The 17,015-nt window shown below is 39.7% G+C and overlaps 1 protein-coding gene across 2 annotated transcripts in view; it reads left to right on the forward strand.

The window, feature by feature from the left end:
- PTPN4 (protein tyrosine phosphatase non-receptor type 4) overlaps positions 1–17,015 on the forward strand; it is an 81,328-nt gene that overhangs the window by 61,361 nt on the left and 2,952 nt on the right. For both annotated transcript variants that reach the window (XM_082231215.1, XM_082231214.1), the window contains 10 exons: positions 1,411–1,494; positions 1,576–1,632; positions 2,240–2,396; positions 6,618–6,784; positions 10,941–11,031; positions 11,121–11,182; positions 11,856–12,002; positions 12,694–12,822; positions 14,107–14,255; positions 16,299–16,434. In XM_082231215.1, the coding sequence (XP_082087341.1) occupies positions 1,411–1,494; positions 1,576–1,632; positions 2,240–2,396; positions 6,618–6,784; positions 10,941–11,031; positions 11,121–11,182; positions 11,856–12,002; positions 12,694–12,822; positions 14,107–14,255; positions 16,299–16,434 (1,179 nt within the window). The remainder of the gene's footprint in view (positions 1–1,410; positions 1,495–1,575; positions 1,633–2,239; positions 2,397–6,617; positions 6,785–10,940; positions 11,032–11,120; positions 11,183–11,855; positions 12,003–12,693; positions 12,823–14,106; positions 14,256–16,298; positions 16,435–17,015) is intronic.

The raw sequence follows: 17,015 nt of genomic DNA on the forward strand, positions 1-17,015 counted from the left end.
CCCCCAAGCTTGTGGGACTGGCGGTGGAGAGAAGTGCGCTGATCCCGGGACTGCAGGCAGCTCTGCACCGCCATCCGTGGGACTTAGCGCCCCGCTCGGGATGGCGGCGCAGATCTGCCTGCAGTCCCGGGACGGCAGACAGCTCTGCGCCGCCATCCGGAGCGGGGCGGGACTTAGTGCCCCGCTCGGGATGGCGGCGCAGATCTGCCTGCCGTCCCGGGACGGCAGGCAGCTCTGCGCGGCCATCTGGAGCGGGGCGGGGCTTCGCTCCCGGTGGCCGCACAGAGCTGCGCTGATCCCGGACGGCAGGCAGCTCTGCACCGCCATCCGGAGCGGGGTGGGACTTAGCGCCCGCTCCCGATGGCCGCGCAGAGCTGTGCTGAGCCGGGGACTGCAGGCAGCTCTGCGCAACCCTCGGAGCCGGTCTCCCGAGGGTTGCGCAGAGCTTCCTGAAGCCTGGAGAGCGAGAGGGGTCGGTGCGCACCGACCCCTCTTGCTCTCCAGGCTTCAGCAAAAGCCTGCATTCGCCCCATAGGACGCACCCAGATTTCCCCTTCATTTTTGGAGGGGAAAAACTGCGTCCTATAGGGCGAAAAATACGGTAATAACATATAAATAATGGTCCTCAGGTTCCCTACCCCAGTCCATCATGCTCTTGGTGAAATGGAACGTGAGTCCGAAAAACCACTTTTAATATAACTCTTATTTCTAATAGAGCTAAAAGTGTAGACACAATGGAAAGCAAATCCTGTGTAACATTTTCATAGTTGTAGCTCTGGGATGTTTTACAGCATGTATTAATTTGGAATAGTATTTATTTATTTGATCTATTTATTTTCCATCTGAAAAACCTTTAGGCAGTATAATAGTTATGAGATGTCTTTTCAAAATATTTGCAGAAATCATATTCCCAAACTGTAGCTTTACAGTACACAATATAATTCCCTTATTTTCACACACCACATACCCTTTCAGTGAGCCACGCAACTTTCATTATACTTATGCAAAGCAAGATGGTAGGTACTTGGAGCACACTTCCTGGTAATGAATGCACCACTGGTACTTTGGTCATTTTTGCATCAAACAAGTCAATAGTAAAACCATTAACTTTCAAGAAAATTCCAACAATGTCTCAAGGAAATTGAAACTTGAAAATATCTTCTTATATGAATACTGGTTTTCAAGTAAATGTGTTTTAGGATTAGCTATAAATTTCTGGTCTGTCTGTCCCCCCTCCCCGACTCTCTGTAACACCTTTCTTTTCTTTCAGTCTTAAACAGTTATGTGCTCATTGTTAATGAAAGACATTAACTAGCTATGCAATAGATGATGAATTACGGATTGCTTGGGATTTCAGTAGCGCCTAAAGAAATTCAGGTATACAGAATAACGCTATGTTTTCATTTACAGCCCAATGGTGGGATTCCCCATGACAATCTCGTTCTGATCAGAATGAGACCAGATGAAAATGGAAGATTTGGTTTCAATGTAAAGGTATTAAGACCTAACCTTTTAATATATTTTTGAATACAGCTCGAGCTGTACGTTCTTTAATTATTGCCCTTTCCTTTAAAGGGTGGATATGATCAGAAGATGCCTGTCATAGTGTCCAGAGTGGCTCCAGGAACACCTGTAAGTTGTCAGAGAAAGTTTGCAGTGATGTCTACTTAGATATATTATTTCAGAGTGCTTTTTATTCATTTTGCTTATCCCCTGGCTGTATGTAGCAATCTAATGTTCAAAACATCTCCAGTGCTTTAATATAGAAGAATTCATGATTTGCTGTAGTATATATCTGATCAAAGATAATTTTCCTATCCTTCACTTTTCTCCTACAATATACTGTATAATGTAGAGGTTGAAAAACCCTGTTTGTGTGTGTTGTGCTCTGCTTCCCAAAAAGTGTATATTGGCATATTTAAAGCTTAGTTTAAATTGAAAAATGAGATCTTTTAATTCGCAGAGATAATAATTGTTTATAGGATAAAAAAATGGAAAATTAAACTTTATCTTACCAACGACAAAATGGTTGCACTGCCAGAATTCTGGTTAAACCAAGGTTCATAAATTATTTATCGGGTCTGACTCTTTCTTTTTATATATATTCAGACCCTAGTGATTAAATCTTCAGATCAGAACCACCACAGTATCTTGATACTGAGTTCTTCATTACTTAAAAATAAGACAGCAAGCCCTATTTGTAATATCCACTGCATTAAACACTTGTTTCATGTTGCAGGCAGATGTTTGTGTTCCTCGTTTGAATGAAGGAGATCAGGTTGTACTGATCAATGGCAGAGATATATCAGAACATACCCATGATCAAGTTGTTATGTTTATTAAAGCTAGCTGTGAGCGGCACTCAGGGGAGCTTGTGCTCCTAGTTCGACCCAATGGTGAGTAATTTTATCAGTGGAAAGCATGCCTGCTTTTTGCTGTTTTACCACGTTCCTTTCAGGGTGTTTGTTGTGTCTCCTACTATCCTTATACTGGCTATGCATTTTCTACAATTGTGTAAAATACCATAGAGAGGGTCATGTTAAATGAAAGCAGTCAAAGCATCTTTTGGCATCTTTTAACAAACATTGTATGACACAAGCTTTTGTGGACTCAAGCCCCCTTCATCAGATGCATGAAGTGCAATCTTAGTTAACATGTACATTAAGAAGAAGATTGTAAGGTGGGCATTGAGTGGTAATGAGATTTTAAAAATGGAGTCAGTGATAAAATACAAAGTTTCCCTGTACTAACAACAAGAATCCAGTAATTATTTCCTCACTTCCAGGTGTGCCATACATTTCATTGCTTCCCTTCCCCAATGCCCTTATCACTCGTGTTAGGTATAACAGGGGTACACAAGTGACATAGCCTCATATACCATATGGAATTTCATTGGCTGACCTTAAATTCCAGTATTACGAAAGAGGAAGTAATATTTTTCTGTCTGCTTTCTCTGTGCTGCTCAGGGTGTTATACGTGTCTTGTCATGTATTTTGTTACTCACCTTTTTCCTAAGCTAAGAAAGCCAAACATTTTAGCTTTTCCTCTTAGGGAAATTGTTTCAACATCATTGATCAGTTGAGTTCCCTTTTCTGTTTCTTTTCTTACTCAGATAATTAGTTTTTATTTTAATTGGATGGCCAGAACACAAAATTTCAAATTCAAGCACGCCAAGGATTTAGGATACTAGTAGACTTATTTTCATTCATTCTTAATTTCTTTCCTTTGCCAATTTATTTCAGTCATCATTTTCTGGTTAGTCACTACTAATTCAGACTCCACCTGTGTATATAAAACTAATGTTTCTCCTGACCTCCCCCTTTATCTTTCTACGCTTAACTTATATTGAATCTGATTTGCTATTTTGTTGCCTATTTAACTACTCTGTAGAGATTCTATTGGAGTAACTCCACCTGGGTTTTCAGCAGCACTAATACCTTGGTGTCATCTTCGTACTTGGCCATCCTGTCTTCAAATCACTTTTCAAGAGGCTAAATAGCACAAGGAACCCCCATTTCCCTCTACAGTGATACCTCAGTTTACGAACTTAATCCATTCCGGAAGTCTGTTCTTAAACTGAAACCATTCTTAAACCGAGGCTCGCTTTCCTTAATGAAGCCTCCCGCCGCCAGTGCCCTTCCACCGTTCGGATTCCATTCTTAGACCAAGGTAAAGTTCTCAAACTGGGACACTACTTCCGGTTTTGCAGAGTTCGTAAACCGAATCGTTCATAAACAGGACTGTTCTTAAACCGAGGTACCACTGTATTGTGAAAATTCCTGAATTTTGCTTGTAGCTCTTCAACCAGTTAGATTCCTAAGAGGAATTGTCCTCATATCCTACGACATAGTCATTTACTCAGGGCCCTTTGTAACCAACTTAAAAAAACAACTGTTTGGAGGTCCAAATATATAATGTCTGTCAAAGTCTAATATTTGATACACTCAGAACATTCTGAAAAGCTTGGTGTAGTAAGAGAAGTCTTTTGTAGTTGTCGGAGGTATTCTCAATTAGCAACCTTAGTTCTGTATTTCTTAATCATGTGAACTCTTAACAATGTTGTTCACCAATTTATGTGGGACAGATTAAAATAGTGAACCTGTAATTTCCTGGGTTTCAGATTTCTGGCATAGTTACTGATTTTAGTGAGTAGCATATTTCCCCCATTCAGGTTCTAGAGAACCCTTGAATTTTTGTCACCCACACTCAGAGAAAGGTTGGTTTTTAAGTATTCAGTTATCCCCTAGTGTCACCTTGTATTTGACTTAGTTCTTCAGATTCCCTCCCCTACCCAAAAAATTCATTTGGGTGTGTCTGTCTTAACTTATTCACAGTGAAGAACAGCATAAAGTTCATTTAGCGTCTCTGCAGTCTTTCTGTTCTCTCCATGATAAATCATTTCACACATTGTCATCTAATGGTCTGACTTCCTCTCTTGCTCATTTCCTGCTTCTGATGTATTTATAGAATTTTTTGCTGTAATGTTTTTGTAGCAATATAATCTTCAACATATTTTTGCTTGTCTCATCAACTTGGAATTATTCTTACCAAAGTTTGTAGTCCTTAATTTTTCTATCGTGGGCAAAACTTTTTAAAGCATGCCTTTTTATATAGTATCTTGGTCTCTGTTTATTAACTCGTGTTCTAAAACTAGCAGTCCTAGGCACACTTCTTTGGGGGAATTGGTCTCATTTAACTTAGTGGGACTTACACTAATAAGGAAATGATGAATTGGATCTGGCTGTAGGTGTCACAGTTGTAGCTTTCTTACAAGCCTCTCCTGAGGGTTGGGAAACCTTGTTTTATGGAATGTGGTGCAAGAAACTGAGGAAAAGCTCATGGAAGCTGCCCAAAATCAGACACTGAGGTGTGTTCTACATTTATGGAAGACGCCTCTGCCTGATTTTCAGGGATTTTCACTGAACCTTAGAAGAGACGTTTTGGAGGGCTGCTTGGAAAGGATGAGGTGGGAAAGTAATCTTTCAGCTACTTCTGTGGGATGGTGCTGCAGCTCCAACTCTTATCTGTTTTTGCATGCAATCAGTAAACGTTTATTATGGAGGTATTTGCACAGGTCACTGTGCAAGTGCAACATAAGAACCATGTAGCAAAGAAATAGGATAAATAAAAGCTCTTAAGCAGAACAGCTGAAACTGGCATAAAAACCTTATTCATTTTTTTATTGTCGTATTAGTTTAAGTAAAAGACCTTGAAATTGAGAATTTAGCAGGCAGCCATGATTTCCTCCTCCAATTTTTTTGCAGATTTATTTTAGTTACAAGCATTACTAATAAAATATGTTTGTATTCGGCAAATACTGTCTGGCATGTATGTATATAACACATGTTGTTTCCGGGCAAGAAATGAATGCAGGGTGGTTGTTAAGTGATAACAGCATGCATTCTAGTAAAAAAAAAAAAAAAAAGGCCTCTTCTATCTTTAATTAACAATCACACCACTGGATAATAAAATGTAAAGCCAAATGTTTTCCAAGTACAAAGGAGAAGGATACCAGAGTTTTTTTAATTGATTTAAATGTGTGGATTGATATTACATAAACAAATTCAGTCTAATACATTTTGTATCAATAAACCTCTTGTTAAAATTGTAGCTAGCTTGGGGTTTTATCTCTCTGGTGCAGTGTGTTTTGACAGGAGTTCCTTTCCCATGATGTGATCGCACAGTAGTGGGAGAAGAAAGCAACCACCTAGATCAGTTGCTTGGAATTTTTGCACTCAAGCACACCCCATCATGCAGAAAAGATCCATGCACGCGTGTTTCCTTCATGTGCTCTCCCTGGTCCTGAATCGGGGCAACTGTGCCCCTGAATGACCAGGTGTGCAGCCTTGGAGTCATTTTGGACTCTATGGAGGCACAGGTCAATTCTGTGTCCAGGGCAGCTGTCTACCAGCTCCATCTGGCAAATACTGTCTGGCAGTGGCATACTGGTGCATGCTCTGGTTATCTCCTGCTTGGACTATTGCAATGTATACTACCTGGGGCTATCTTTGAAGGTGACTTGGAAACTACAACTAATCCAGAATGCGGCAGCTAGACTGGTGACTGGGAGTGGCTGCCAAGACTATATAACACTGGTCCTGAAAGACCTGCATTGGCCCCCCAGTATGTTTCTGAGCACAATTCAAAGTGTTGCTGCTGATCTTTAAAGCCCCAAGCTGTCTTGGCTCTGTATACCTGAAGGAGGATCTCCACTCTCATCATTTAGCCTGGACACTGAGATCTAGCTCCGAGGGTCTTCTGCTGGTTCCCTTACTGCAAGAATGTGAGGTTCCAGGGAACTAGGCAGAGGGACACCCTGTGGAACACCCTCCCATCAGGTGTCAAGGAAATAAACAACTATGTGACTTTTAGAAGACAGCTGAAGGCAGCCCTGCATCAGGATTTTTTTTTATGTCTGATGTTTTACAATTTTTTATATGTGCTGTAAGCCACCCAGAATGACTGGGGAAACCCAGCCAGATGGGTGGGATATGACTAATAAAATTATTATTATTATTAATTTATTAATATTAATGTTAATTAATGGATGAAGCAGCTGTCCGCAGTTTTGCAGAGTTCTCTTCCTCAGTAATTATGCTACTTCTTGTTTATTGCAGCTGTTTATGATGTGGTAGAAGAAAAGCTGGAGAGTGAGCCAGACTTTCAGTACATCCCTGAGAAGTCCCCACTAGATGGTGCCCACCAGGATGATATTGCTCTGAGGGAATCCATGTTTCAACTGGCAGAGGGGCTTATCACGGGAACTGTCCTGGCTCAGTTTGATGTAAGTAATGTATTTCCTGGGGAGTGTGTGCTTCTTGGTTTGCTTTCCAGCTGAAAATGCTTTACTCTTGGGGCTAGGAGATAACCTATAGCTAGATCCACATTACTTTGATTAGGTCAAGCAGTATAATGGCAAACAGTTTGCATTCCTCCCTTGCCTCTTTTATTCCTTCCCTCATAAACATTTGTGGGCTCCATTTAAAAACCAGCGTTATTATCTAATATCTGTTTCTTCTGAGTGAAGTTGAGCCTTTCTTAATAGCTATAGGCAAACTCCTTCTTAGTGCTTCCTGAACAGCTATTGCATCTCTTTCCCTTCAGTACCATGGCCCAATAAGAGTATGTGGGGTAAAACGCTCAATTACTATTACGTATAGCTTCCATTTCTAAAATGTGTGTAGTGCCAACCATATAGCCAGAGCTGTAATCCCAAACGCACTAGATAGCTTTTGGCAGTGATGCTCTCCCTCAGTACTCATGAATAGACTTGTGGCATGGTCAGAGATGGCACTGACCATATGCTTGGAAGGTGCATATGGAGAGATCTGGTTCAAGTCTTGGCTTTAGACCAGGCTTCCTCAACCTCGGCCCTCCAGATGTTTTGAGACTACAATTCCCATCATCCCTGACCACTGGTCCTGCTAGCTAGGGATCATGGGAGTTGTAGGCAAAAAACATCTGCTTTAGACTAACGTTTTTCTTTTGCTCAGGGACAGCTTTTTGTCAACATGATGTCCTCCAGAAGTTTTGGAGTACAACTCCTATTAATCCCAGCCAGCATTGCCATATTGTCCGAAAATCTGGAGAGCAGCAGATTGGTGAAGGTTCCCATATGGAAATAACTAGTTAATTGACTCTCTTTGTAAACTATGCCAGGTTTTCAGTCTAATCTGTTGTGAATGAAATATTAAACATTTAGCATTACATAACACACGCCATTACACGATAGATTGAAATATGTACAAATGTAGGTCAAATTTTGGTATGCTGCTCATTTTTCTGTCTAATCTAAAATGTGTGATTTAAGACAATAGTTCTTTCAGCAAAGATTACTAAAATGTTGTCAACATCAGTGAGCTTCATTTTCTGTAGATCTATTAAAATAATTGATTTAAGGAAATTACAGTGGTACCTCAGGTTACATACGCTTCAGGTTACAGACTCCGCTAACCCAGAAATAGTACTTCGAGTTAAGAACTTTGCTTCAGGATGAGAACAGAAATCGTGTGGCGGTGGCGCAGCAGCAGCGGGAGGCCCCATTAGCTAAAGTGGTATCTCAGGTTAAGAACAGTTTCAGGTTAAGAACGGACCTCCGGAACGAATAAAGTACGTAACCAGAGGTAGCACTGTAATTTCATTTCAAGTATTCTTTCTTTTTTGCATCAACACATGCATATACCGATTAGGCACTACACTCTAATTTTATAAAGAAACAAAAATGAAAATAGTAGTTAAAATAAAAAATTCCTTCCAGTAGCATGCACACGAAAGCTCATACCAAGAACTAACTTAGTTGGTCTTTAAGGTGCTACTGGAAGGAATTTTTTATTTTGACTATGGCAGACCAACACGGCTACCTATCTGTAACTGAAAATAGTAGTTGTTGACTTTCGGGTTATTCCTAATTTTGCTGGTGAGTGTTTTTCTTTTGTCGCTAAGTAGAGGAAGTGAATTGGGTGTATATTGCTTTTCTCCAGCTGCTGCCATTCTTTTGTTTCAGAAACATAACTGAGTATATAATTCCTTTACCTTCAGAGCATATTGCTCATTTTGATTACTTTAGTAATGCATTTCTCTTCTCCTCTAGCCCTAAGTCATTAAGAGGAATAAACAATATGGTTTATGTTCTGCTTTATGCTGCATAGGGACTCAACTGTCTCTCATTCAGGCTTCTTCCTATGACTGTATAAACCCACAAAATAGGGTGTTACTTTCAATTTGTGTGTGGAATGGAAGAAAACATCTTTCATGCTTTTTTGAAGCATCTTGTACTGGGTGCTGTCACAGTTCTCATGAGTAGGTGGGCTATTATTTGGACGAAATATGCTATTTCTTATATTCTCCTTATATTCTTCTTTCAGCTTAGGGTACCATCACTTTTGTGGTCTCATTTGCATGGCATGATAAAGCAAACCATGGGTTATGGAGACACTGCAAGTGTGTGGCCTCCTGGAGAGGAGCTCACTGCCACTTTGCTGCTGTGCCACATAGAGTTAATTTAGGTTTGACTTAATATTTATTCATTTATTTGGCTCCCCAAAGCGGTTTACAAGCTAATAACATACATAAAGCAGTTATACAAAAACAATTTAAAATATTTATAAATATTTTTTTAAACAGTTTAAAACAACAGCAGCACTTACATAAAATCAATTCAGAGCTCAAGACAGCTCTACCAACTGGGATATAGGTTTTAGAAGGTTTGTAAAAAGAGAAACATCTTTAGCAGGAACTTAAAAGACAATAAATATAGCTAAGGGCATAGAATCATAAAATCAGAGAGTTGTAGAGTTGGAAGGGACCCCGAGGATCATCTAGTCCAACCCCCTGCAATGCAGGAATATGCAGCTGTCCCATACAGGGATTGAACTTGCAACCTTGGCATTATTAGCACCACGCTCTAACCAACTGAGCTATCCATCTGTGTGATACACCATGAGAATGAGTTCCAAAAGGTAGGTGCTGCCTCACTAAAGGTCCAATTTCAATACTGTGCAGAATGGACCCCCTGATAGGATGCAGGATGCTGTCTCTTGCAGAACACAGTGACTGGGTATGTAGGGGAGCAGGTGGTATTTTCAGTAGCCTGGCCCCTTTGCACACCAGTAGCTAACCGGCAGGGACGCTGGTGGCGCTGTGGTCTAAACCACAGAGCCTAGGGCTTGCTGATCAAAAGGTTGGCGGTTCGAATCCCCACAACGGGGTGAGCTCCCATTGTTCGGTCCCAGCTCCTGCCCACCTATCGGTTTGAAAGCATGTCAAAGTGCAAGTAGATAAATAGGTACTGCTCCAGCGGGAAGATAAACAGCATTTCCATGCGCTGCTCTGGTTCGCCAGAAGCGGCTTAGTCATGCTGGTCACATGACCCGGAAGCTGTCTGCGTACAAACGCCGGCTCCCTCGGCCTATAGAGCAAGATGAGCGCGCAACCCCAGAGTCGTCCACAACTGGACCTAACGGTCAGAGGTACCTTTACCTTTACTAGCTAACCGGCAGCCAGTGCAATTCTTTCAGGAATGGCATAAAGGATGGCAGTATTACACCCCAGTGAGCAGTCAAGCCGCTACATTTTACATTAACTGTAGCGTCCTGATCATAGGTCACATAGAGCAGATTGCAGTACTTCAGTGTGGAGGTTACCAGCACATGGATGACAATGGTCAGCCTATCCCAGTCCAGAAACTGCCATAGCTCTTTTACCAGTCCAAACTGGTAAAAGGAACTCCTAGCTAGCGAGGTCACTCTAGCAAAGGAGGTGTGTCCACGAGCAGCCTCAGTCTGTGAAGCTTTAGGAGAGCATGTCCCCGTCCAGTTGACAAATTATCCTGACTTTGGAACTTCCCAACCACAGTGCCTCTGTTTTGCCAGGATTGAGTGAGTTTATTGTCCTTCATCCAGCACACCACTGAATCTAGGCATCAGGATCGTTAACTATATAAACCAAGAACGGCAGCTTGTAGCTGGTGCAGAGATAGAGTAACCGTAACCTTTCGTTTGAAAGACACAGCAAGCCAAACATTGGTGTAGCAGTAAAAAGGACTGAAGAGGAGCAAAGTGGCTGCAAACTCCTCTCCCATTCATACAGTCTCAGTAAGCCACAGTTTGGCCTACTGTGCCATGTGAACCAGGTCTATATATATCTTGTCATTTCAGGTAGGTGATTCCACATTGCCTTTTGCTCGTGGCTTTTTCCCTTAAAGCAAGGATTATGCAGTTGCTATACATGCCAGTCTTCAGACATGTTATTTGATGCACATTTTAGGGGTAAAGTTAGCTTACTGAAAAAAACTGCAAAAGTGTAAAATGCATGTGATGCTTCTCTTTTCCAAGCTGGGAACAATATGTTCGTGATAAATGTGTTTTGTTTTGTTTTTGTACCATGTCTCATGATTACTCAGATTCTGCTTGTTACAACCTGCCATTTGTGTTTCTGTTCAGCAACTTTACAGGAAGAAGCCTGGGATGACAATGTCTTGTGCCAAATTACCTCAAAACATTTCCAAAAATAGATACAGAGACATTTCGCCTTGTAAGTGCTTACATGGATATCAGTTAATGCATTTCATTGGTTACCATTTGGAGAATTTTACATAAGTGTTTGTTTTGTTTTTTTCTCAGATGATGCTACACGGGTTATTTTAAAGAGTAATGATGATTACATCAATGCAAATTATATAAATGTGAGTTGGAGATTACCATTTCTCTTCATGTTAATTCCATGTTTGGATTCAGCAGTGACACAATTAGCCTTTTGGATTTTAAAGATGCACAAAGATTTATTTTAAAATTTCATTTGATATTGCTTAGATATATTGTAGTTGGTTAATGCAGTTGTAACATAGATGGAGGGAATCCTGCTCATGTAGTTACTCATGTCTGTTGGAAACAGAAAAGTTAATATTTTTTCTGGGTATTCCTTCCCCAGGTGTTAAAACGTCATTGAATGAACTTCCAATTAAAATAGTGGTTAAAGAGGAGAATATCTTGATGTTTGATCAAACTGTTTTAGAGTAGCAGTTGACTGTTAGTTATGCAGTAAAACAAATTTCTAGCTTTCTGTTTATTTCTAAATATTCTTATATGCTGCAATTTCATAAAGCACTTTAAAGCTGTTTATATTGATTATATCTATACAATACAAACCACATTAAAAAAAGTAATTCACAGATCATCAGTTGACTATTTATAGAATAGGTTTCCTTAATCATCATCATAAGTATTGTGGCATAGAAAAGCTTTCAACAAGCATTTAAAGATTAAAATAGAAGGCACCTGCTGAAGATTATATATGATTTAGGCAAGAGTACACAAAGTTGTGAAGTTACTAAACACATTCTGCAATTTTATTTTTAGATGGAAATCCCTTCTTCCAGTATAATAAATAAATACATTGCTTGCCAAGGTCCTTTACCAAACACTTGCCCTGATTTTTGGCAGATGATTTGGGAACAAGGCTCATCTATGGTTGTAATGCTAACTACTCAAGTGGAACGGGGAAGAGTAAGTCAGTCTGTAATTTTAACTCTTAAAGCTTGTAATTCCAATGCAATGCATCAGGAAGACATTAATGTGGCCCATGTTTTAACCAATCTAACTCACACTTCCTAAACCAATATGTGAACTAAATATTATTCAAGAGGATTGTCAATCAGTTTCAAAGGATAACACTATTCATAGACTAACCTGTACTAGGAACAGCCTAGTGAACTGGAAAGAGAAAAGTTGTATGTGCCTGTTTGTTTTTGTGCTGTTAGGGAGTCTACTTTAGCAGTTCTAGTTTAGATAAGATTTTTTTTTGGGGGGTGGGGGTGGGAATAAATTTAAATATATTTTATTTCTTGCATTTGCATACTGCATTGCAAAGTACTAAAATAAACAAATGTTATGAAATAAAAAACAGAGTCTTCTCAGGCTAAGTTATGTGGTTCTACTTTTTACAGTAATCATGGAGTATCTATTTCCATGGTCAGAATCGGGTTTAAATATGAATAGAAACAAAGGAAGTATCCTAGCTAAAATCTTTCTTTGACAATTTTTTTTAAGGGCTGTTATTATTTCCTTAAAACACTGTACAAGAAATCATCTTATTGCATGTTTCAGATAACAATGAGAAGTAGCTAAAATTGATCCAAATGCAACTTTTGGAATCTAAGCAGAAACTTTTATTTTTTAAACAAAAACCTGTTGACAGGTGAAATGCCATCAGTACTGGCCAGAGCCCACCGGAAGCTCCTTGTATGGGAATTTTCAGATCACTTGTCATTCAGAAGAAGGAAATCCTGCCTATGTCTTCAGAGAGATGACAATGTCTCATCTGGAGGTGAGAGAGACCATTCACTGGCTATTTATGTAATTTTGTGAAGCCCTTTAAAACTAAAACCATCTCACTGCAAAAAGTTCACGGCAACATTAATCTTTTGATTGTTCTTTTTAGACTCCCTAGAGAAATGGCCCGCTGTGTCACTATTCCTTGTTACCTTTTGTTGCCGGGTCAAACTTTTCTTACATTCCATTTGATCCAACGTATTAAGCTTGGGGGTGGGCAGAAATCCATGAGACTGTATGCTAATTAGCTATCATAAATACATTTTGTTTAAGATAATGAAATTGATGCTCTTTTTATGATTTGCAAAAACTGAATTGCTGGCTGGGGTGGATGGGAGTCCAAGTCCAATAACACATGTTTGCTACTGCTGGCTTAAACATTTATCACTGTGAACTGTAACATAAGAAAAATGTAAGTTTTATTCCAATTTTGATGTTGCTCATGGAGCTAGCACAGCTGTCTTGTGGATCTGTTGATTCTCCGCATACTTATTTGTGTCGAATACAGCAACATATTTTTGTGGCACTTCAAAGACTAACAAATTTATTATACCATTAGCTTGTGACTAGTTATACACTAGCAGCTCAGGAAAACACTTCACACATCAATTGAAGTGGACTCTAGTCCATGAAAACTTATGCCGTAATAAATTTAAGACTTTAAAGGTGCCGTAAGAGACTCTTTGTTGTTTTTCCTGCAGCAGACTTAATATGGCTACCCCTATGGAAATAAAGATACAAGGCAGAAATTAGGTAAAATGGTAGACTAGTGCTTTTCCTCAGGAGAAACAGACTTCTGCCTGATGCATGTGAAACACAAAATCTTGTATGCACTTACGTCTACATAAAGTGGCTCAATAAAATATGTAAATTTACCTGTTTTGTATCTTTAAAAGGGTGTGGGGAACCTGTGATCGCCCAGGTGCTGTTGGAATCCACTTCTCAGTCCCAGCCATGATCAATAACAGTCCAAGATTATGGGAATTGTCTGCCCACATCTGAAGGACCACAGGTTCCCCCATACCTGTTTTAAGGATTATCTTACCTTTAACCTCAAATCAGCACAGCATATGGCCCATGGGGTCTATTTTCGAAAATCCACAGGACACTTTTTAATGATCTTGCACTTCATTTAAATGGCATGAAGCATCTAGATATTTATTTTGTGACACGTGAAAGTAAAAATTTGAAACCGAGATAGGTTGACTTTGACAATTAAACTTGTTATAGGAAAACACTGAAATGATCTATTGCATTTGAACAAATTTTGTTTTGCTAGAAAAATGAGGACCGTCAGCTTACTCAAATCCAGTACATAGCATGGCCTGATCATGGGGTTCCTGATGATTCCAGTGACTTCCTGGATTTTGTGTGTCTCATCAGGAAAAAAAGAGCTGGCAGAGAAGAGCCAGTTGTTGTTCACTGCAGGTATTTAACTTGTAGGGAAAACTCACTGTGTTTCCCCTCTCAAGATTTCAACCAAAAACCTTATTTCATTTTGTAGCTACCTTCATTTTCAAATATAGAGCTGAATTCTTGTTTCTGTTAAATTAAAAGAAACAGTTACTTACTGTGTTCTTTTGACCTTCTGGTTTTGAATGAGAATAGCTTTACCTAATTGTCTGGAAACATGTTTTCATGCTTCATAAAGCTATGATGTCTTTATGTGCCAGAAGTGGATAGGAAACTAATTTAGGAAGCTGTATTAACCATGTAAACTATGAGGCTAAAATAGAAATGGCTGAACTGTCTTAAAAATGGGTACCTTACTAGTAATGTACATCGTACTGGTAATTGTGCATTGTATCATTTAATACATGTTGCCAGCAGCATGCATGGCTTCTTTATTCTTCCTTCTGGCCTAATAGCCAGTTCTTCAGTTTCTGTAGCTTTTTTATTTGTACAGCAGCTACAGCAGTTCTGTCCCATGCTGCTGCTGTGCTTCTAAGCTGTTTCTGGTCACCTACAAGTGGTTTTCACTCAGAACAGGTAAATAGGCTAGGGCTCAGTTTCAGGAGCTTCATTAACTAAACATCAGCTGCTGGAGACTGTATAAGTGGGTTCTCCCATTACACTGTAGGTCAAAAGCATAGATACCAGACTAGAATTCTTTAATTCTTGTTTGAAGTTCTAACTGTTTTCATATTCAGCTTTGGATTTCGGCGTCATCACAAGGTCTGAGGTCAAAATCAATATCAGTCATGCCTCATTACAAAAATGACATTTATTGAAATGTATCAATGCCACATTGTCTGGTCCATATTCCTTTTCTCCCCTTCCTATGTGTATGTGGATTGGCTTTGATTATTGTTGATAAATCAGTAATAACTGACTGCCATCTAGTTGAGACCTGGCACATAAAACATCATGGGTGGGATCTACCTAATGAGCGATCAGCGGAATGCAATGGGGCTCCCCCCCCGTCCCCCCTGAAATTGGCTCTAGGGTTATTCAGTGAACTCCCAGAACAGCACACACAAGGGGGAGGCTGAATGATTGCACAGACAGAACATTCATTCCAGTGCAATGCTGAATTCCATCTAGTATTCCAAAAGATCTATTCTCTTGCTGAGCTCTGCAGTGGAAATGGGTACAGTCAAACCACTGTTCCTGAACACCTCTGTTATCACACGTTTCGGCTCCCGAACACCAAAAACCTGGAAGGAAGTAAATGCTATGGTTTTCAAATGATTTTCAGAAGCTGAACGTCCGATGTGGCTTCTGCTTGAGTGCAAGAAGCTCTTGCAACCAAACAGAAGTCGCGCCTTGGTTGTCGAACATTTTGGAAGTCGAACAGTCTTCCAGAACGGATTACATTCAGCAATCAAGGTTTGACTGTATCTGGGCTGATAATCCTGGGAATTATGCCCTATTTTTCTCTTTATCCAGTCTTCAGTGTTTGCTACCACAAAAGAAAAAAGTTACATAGAATTCTAAGAGACAAACTAAGCACCAAAGGATAATTATGGATGCAGGAGCGCGCCAGAGCTCAGGAAGACATTGTTACTCAAACCATGTTGAATGGAGCCAGAAAGAACAGCTGGCTATTCCTTGAATATTAAGAGATCTTGAATATATACTGTTACTCTGTACATTCTAAACATGTTGATGGATCACATGGGTTCTAGTAAGCATAACACCCAAATAAACTACATAAGTCTGAAGTTAGCATACCTTCACTCTAAAGCACTGCCTTTGAAGGGTTTCCTAACAAGTTCAAACCTAGCTGTTTGCCTATTTGTGTGATGTGGCTGCTTCCCAAAGAACGACAGTTATAAGTACATATATATTATTTCTCATTAAATCTACTATCTTTGTTATGGAAAAAAAGTGTTCATTCAGTGGAAAATGCTGCTACTGTATATTGTCAGCTAACTCAGAAAAGTTTGACTTAGGCCACTTAATTATATATATCTCCTAAGTGCTTTAAAATATTAAATGTGATAAGAAGTAGTCCTTTTTATTTTACAGTGCCGGGATTGGACGAACAGGAGTTCTTATCACTATGGAAACAGCTATGTGTCTCATTGAGTGCAATCAGCCTGTTTTTCCCTTGGATATTGTGAGAACTATGAGAGATCAAAGGGCCATGATGATCCAAACTCCTGTAAGTTATTGATACATTAGAACAAACTGCTTCCAGTATCACAGATGCCTAACAATGACTTTTAAATAGGTGACACGTAACTGAATTTTAAAAAAAGAACCAATTTAAAATTTAAGTATTGATTTTTATGTAACTTGCAGCATCTGCTTTGCCAAACAGATGTTTGTTGCTGGTAGTGGTAGACAGTTATGAGAGAAAAAGATACAAAACTTTTAGCCATGCATATAGTCCCCTTGCATGAGGGAGCAAACAAACCAGGAACTCTTCCATTAATTATAGTTTCTAATGTCATGCATGCTGGGAAGCCATGGTTAAAGCCATAGTCTGAAGTTGGCCTAATATCCTGGCATTTTCTGAAGCCTATAAACCATAGGGTTGTTTTTTTTTTCATTTTGTCCAAAATGAGAAACTATAGTTAATGTAAGACTTTGTTGATTGCTCATTCATTTGTGTTATAAGAGGAGCAAAGGGCCTATTCGTGGAGCTAAAACATTCACTTGTATTGGCTTATGCTAGCCTGACCCCAGCCGTTGTATCTGGTGTCCAACACCTGCTTTCCCCTCCCTCTATCAAACAACAAA

The sequence above is a fragment of the Podarcis vaucheri genome (assembly GCF_965113315.1).
Source record: "Podarcis vaucheri genome assembly, chromosome: 1".
NCBI lineage: Eukaryota > Metazoa > Chordata > Lepidosauria > Squamata > Lacertidae > Podarcis > Podarcis vaucheri.